At 40.3% G+C, this 5,181-nt stretch overlaps 2 protein-coding genes across 2 annotated transcripts; both read left to right on the top strand.

Annotated features, from left to right (window-relative positions):
- Positions 1-247: 247 nt before the first annotated feature.
- Positions 248-2,338, top strand: LOC126056969 (uncharacterized). Its single transcript, XM_049851970.2, has one exon. It carries the CDS (start codon positions 397-399, stop codon positions 1,771-1,773), a length of 1,377 nt encoding a protein of 458 aa, XP_049707927.2. The 5' UTR covers positions 248-396; the 3' UTR covers positions 1,774-2,338.
- Positions 2,339-2,483: 145 nt separating this feature from the next.
- On the top strand, positions 2,484-4,679 carry LOC135117588 (uncharacterized). The gene has a single exon (XM_064037028.1). The coding sequence runs from the start codon at positions 2,845-2,847 to the stop codon at positions 4,210-4,212; it is 1,368 nt and encodes a 455-aa protein (XP_063893098.1). The 5' UTR covers positions 2,484-2,844; the 3' UTR covers positions 4,213-4,679.
- Positions 4,680-5,181: the final 502 nt, after the last annotated feature.

Here is a 5,181-nt window from a genome sequence, read left to right as displayed (position 1 = left end):
CATATTGTCTAGTCTGAAAAATCACATTGTAATTATGATAAGTTTTACTGAATTTATCGATCTTTGTGAATCCTATTCGATAACCTATTTAAAATAGATAGATTATACTTTATTGTACATCAAGAAATAAATTAACGACACTGGAAATCACAGCACAGCAAGTTTTTCTAGACAAACTTTGGAATTATTGTGATGAATAAAAACATACCTAACTATGTTATCGTGCTGATAGACTAACTTATCATTGCAAGGGGTCAGTTTATATTTTTAAGCCATTATTATTGTTGAACGCTGTGAGTGACAGCACGCGTTGTCTCCACAGAACTCCGTAGTGATTCATTACGAAATTTTTCTTCTGCATCAGTTCTTAAGTGAAACAATTTTAACAAAAAGACAATGATTCCTAAACACGCGTGCCTATTGATTATACTGTATAGTATCATAACAGTGAAATCATGGACCTTCAAGTCATCATTTGAAGCTTACACAACCAACATGCACAATCCTGGAATCTGTTTGGGAAACTGCATTCAGAACAAGTGCACCTACGATTGGCACGCTCACGAAACTGAGTGCAGAGGGACATCGATACCTACTATGAAATATCGTACGTTAAACAACGAATTGTGCACGAGTAACTGTGGTAATTTTGACGGTGAGAGCTATCAATGGTGTACCATCGGCACAAATGATTGGGGTTATTGCAATCGACTGATTGCACGGACAGCCACTGAAAGTTACAGAACTCACAATGACTACGTGTCGTGTTCCGACGCTTGTGCAACTCGTGGGTATAGCTACTATTGGTGCCATGCTGTTGTCGACAAATGGCAGAAGTGTTATCCAGAAAAAAAAATACTTCTGATAAACTATAGAACTAAAGATTATAAAGAATGCAAAACTCCTTGTGAGATTTATAAAACTAGTGATTTGCCATATTGTTATGATAGCAGTGGTACATGGCAACAATGCTTTTTAAATCCCGCATATCAAAATACCCTGGACGAGATTGACCAAAATTTAAGGAGATCCTGTAAGCCTGGTGGATTTTTTGAAGAAGGGTACCGCTTATGCCATTTAAAGACTAAGCGTGCCATAACTGAGTTAGACTTGACGTGCACGCTTGACGTCGAGGCCGTAGCCTCCAGACATGAAGAGAACAATCCCACTGTATCAGTGCGCCAATGGAGCAGCCTAAGCCCCATCACTGCAGATACTGATCCCATATATTCGTACACAGTGTTCCCCGTCCCAAGACCTTTCGGAGAAGATCAGTTAAACCTACCGTTAGTGGTGCGTGCTGTGATAACTACTAACACCTTGCTCCCTGTTGGTGCGGGGCGACAACGTTTTACATCGGAGGTAACGCGCTATTACAGAGATATGGACATCATCACGGGAACTAGTAATAACGATGAGAGGGGACACATAGTCGCATCTAGGCTTGGCGGTCCGATGGAAACATACAACATTTTCCCACAGTCTTGGCGCCATAACAGAGGCAGTGGTTCGAAATGGTTCCGAATGGAGGCAAGCTTGGACACGTTTATAAGAGGTCATGATGACCGACACGCCGAATTCACGGCTGTGCTAAGTTATTCCACCGATCTAAACAATAATCCAGTAAGAAGACCTAATGCTATAGCCGTGAGGATACGTCTATACGTCAGTGGAGTTTTGTCGGATAGTGACGGAAACCCTCTGGCCTCTGCCAGAGACAACCCCTACGAAAACATGTATTTTTCCAACGATCCAGATGTTCCCTGCGATTAACGTATGCGCTGTCGCAGGAACAGCTAGAAACACTCAACAATATCGCGGCAGAGTGCGCTTAATCGTTCGTTCTGGTCTTAACATTACAGGCTCTTAGCTATCTCCAATTCCTCAAACTACTTTCAGGATCGCTGTGAATTTCTGATTCCCAGAGGCAAATCTTCATGCTCTGCTTCATCCTTGAACTCTTTCTTATTTCCTTCAACCTCACACTTCAAGATACTGGGAATATTAGAATCGGTTAATCGTTACCCGTTTGCGCTTTGATACGCGAAAGACCATCACCACAGGTGTTCAAGAGATGGATATTAGAAGTGTTTATTTTGTATATACGTGATACCATGTTTGTGTAGTGCAACTACTCTTATTGGTTTCAATTATTACTTATGTAGGTATTAAAATATTACTGTTGTGAATTTTTATTTACTAGAGGCATCTCCTTACCACTCCAAGATTTGCACCCCTTCTGTTTATTACAATGTGTTTTGTGCGTAATGATGTTCTGTTGATAAGAGAGATTAACACATTAACAAGTATGCAAAAATAAAATGTATTATCGTGTGTGCACACTTTTTTATTTGAATCAAAAAAACAATGTCCAGGTTTTATCAGTGTACTAGCTTCTGCCAGTGGTTTCACCCGCATCCCGTGGGAACTACTTCCCGTACCTGGATAAAAAGTAGCCTATAGCCTTCCTCGATAAATGGGCTATCTAACACTGAAAGAAATTTTCAAATCGGACCAGTAGTTTCTGAGATTAGCGCGTTCAAACAAACAAACTCTTCAGCTTTAATATTAGTATAGATGTGTATTATGTCCCGTACAAGACTACATGCTCAAAGAAGACAAACAAAGGCTCAGCTTTTCACAAGCCGCTACGAATGGCAAGCTGATTTTATTGACCTCCGTGACGCGTGCTGAGCTCATACTGTAACTTATCACTGCAAGGGGTCACCGTAGAACATTGAATCTTGTGATGGAGTGCACGCATTGCGTACCTTGTCCAGTATCTTATTTAATAACATCTGCACTTGTAGTTCAAATTGAAGCTGTTTTAAAACAGGCAACATAATGCTTCTAAAACCAGCGAGCATTTTAATTGTGCTACAATGTCTCGAAACAGCACAACTATGGACCTTTGAGTCAAGATTGGAGGCCTATACAGTTTATATTCATAACCCTGGTATCTGTTTGGGAAATTGCATTCAGGGCATGTGCACATACGATTGGCATGCTCACGAAACTGAGTGCATGATGACGTCGATTTCCACCAAAAAATATCGAACCCTGGACAACGAATTGTGCACAAGTAACTGTGGGAATTTTAATGGTAAAAGCTATCAATGGTGTGCCATCGGTACAAATTATTGGGGTTATTGCAGTCGACTGATTGCACGGACAGCCACTGAAAGTTACAGAACTCACAATGACTACGTGTCGTGTTCCGACGCTTGTGCAACTCGTGGGTATAGCTACTATTGGTGCCATGCTGTTGTCGACAAATGGCAGAAGTGTTATCCAGAAAAAAAAATACTTCTGATAAACTATAGAACTAAAGATTATAAAGAATGCAAAACTCCTTGTGAGATTTATAAAACTAGTGATTTGCCATATTGTTATGATAGCAGTGGTACATGGCAACAATGCTTTTTAAATCCCGCATACCAAAATACCCTGGATGAGATTGACCAAGATTTTACCAGGTTATGTAGGCCTGGTGGAAGTTTATGTCGTACGGACACGATATGCAAGCGCCAAATTATTAATGCACTAGATCCCACATGCCCGATTGACGTCGAAGCTGTAGCCTCCAGACACGAAGATAACAATCCCACTGTGTTAGTGCGCCAATGGAGCAGCCAGAACCCCATCACTGCAGATACTGATCCCATATATTCGTACACAGTGTTCCCCGTCCCAAGACCTTTCGGAGAAGATCAGTTAAACCTACCGTTAGTGGTGCGTGCTGTGATAACTACTAACACCTTGCTCCCTGTTGGTGCGGGGCGACAACGTTTTACATCGGAGGTGATGCGCTATTACAGAGATATGGACATCATCACGGGAACTAGTAATAACGATGAGAGGGGACACATAGTCGCATCTAGGCTTGGCGGTCCGATGGAAACATACAACATTTTCCCACAGTCTTGGCGCCATAACAGAGGCGGTGGTTCGAGATGGTTCCGAATGGAGGCAAGCTTGGACACGTTTATAAGAGGTCACGTTAATCGGCACGCTGTTTTCACGGCTGTGCTAAGTTATTCCACTGATCTGAACAATAATCCAGTAAGAAGACCTAATGCTATAGCCGTGAGGATACGTCTATACGTCAGTGGAGTTTTGTCGGATAGTGACGGAAACCCTCTGGCCTCTGCCAGAGACAACCCCTACGAAAACATGTATTTTTCCAACGATCCAAACGATCCATGGGATTGAAATATTCCGTTTGTCTTAACTACTTGTAAGTGCGGACGGCTGCAATTAAACAGTTTATTACGTCTTATACATTGCATACATGTACTATGTAAAATATATTTATGTATATTCAAACTTTTTTATTACGTACTAGCCGATTTCCCGCGTTTTTGCTCGTGCTCCGTGCGAAGTACTGCGTACGTACCCGGTTAAAATATAGCCTAAGTTACTCGGGGTTAATGTAGCTTCCCTAAGGTGAAAGAAATCTTCAAATTGTTTCAGTAATTTCGGAGCTTTTAGAACAAAAAGTCAGTTGTCAGTTTGGTTTGAACGCTGCTTTAAGTCCACCATATTGTTGCAAAAAATGTGCTAAATGAAGAACCGCTCGACCGATTTTGTGAAAACTTCAGATAAATCATCTACCTACTTACTAATTTGTCCGAACAAAGCCTAAACTTTTGGTTTAATTGGTGAGACCGTTTTTGAGTTATAAAATTACATTGAGTTATAAAAGAAGCATTAATTTTTATACATATAGATAAATGGAATATTAAATCTCAATATAGGTATAAAGAAACGACATACTTTAGAAACTAAAAACGTCTTTATAATAAAACCAAAACAAGGCACATAAAGAATTCTTTGACTTTTTAAATGGTGAAAATGTTACTGCGGCCATAAAAAGCCAGAACGACGTTTTTTTTTATATAATTAAAGATTTATAATTTTATTTAGGAAGCCATTCCTCTTGTTTGAGGCCGCCTTGGGCCGCCACTACAATGGCCGAATCAAATTCAAAACTTACCTTCTTCTTGGTCCCTCTTAGACAGGAACGATCGACTTTAGTGCCATCTGTGTTCAGCTGTTTTTTCGGTTCACTCCTGTCAATTTTCTATACTTAGATATAATAATAGCTAAAAAATATGTACGATTTTGTCTAACCGAATACCAAAATTACTATAACTGTAAAACAATCAATCATGCAGCAGG

This window comes from Helicoverpa armigera, chromosome 11, assembly GCF_030705265.1.
Source record: "Helicoverpa armigera isolate CAAS_96S chromosome 11, ASM3070526v1, whole genome shotgun sequence".
In the NCBI taxonomy this organism is placed as follows: domain Eukaryota; kingdom Metazoa; phylum Arthropoda; class Insecta; order Lepidoptera; family Noctuidae; genus Helicoverpa; species Helicoverpa armigera.
Note: the sequence above shows the minus strand (reverse complement) of the source record. Positions and strands in the feature narration are given on the sequence as shown.

Excerpts from the sequence above, each read along its gene's own strand:
- LOC126056969 (XM_049851970.2), top strand. The coding sequence starts at position 397 with ATGATTCCTAAACACGCGTGCCTATTGATTATACTGTATAGTATCATA.
- LOC135117588 (XM_064037028.1), top strand. The coding sequence starts at position 2,845 with ATGCTTCTAAAACCAGCGAGCATTTTAATTGTGCTACAATGTCTCGAA.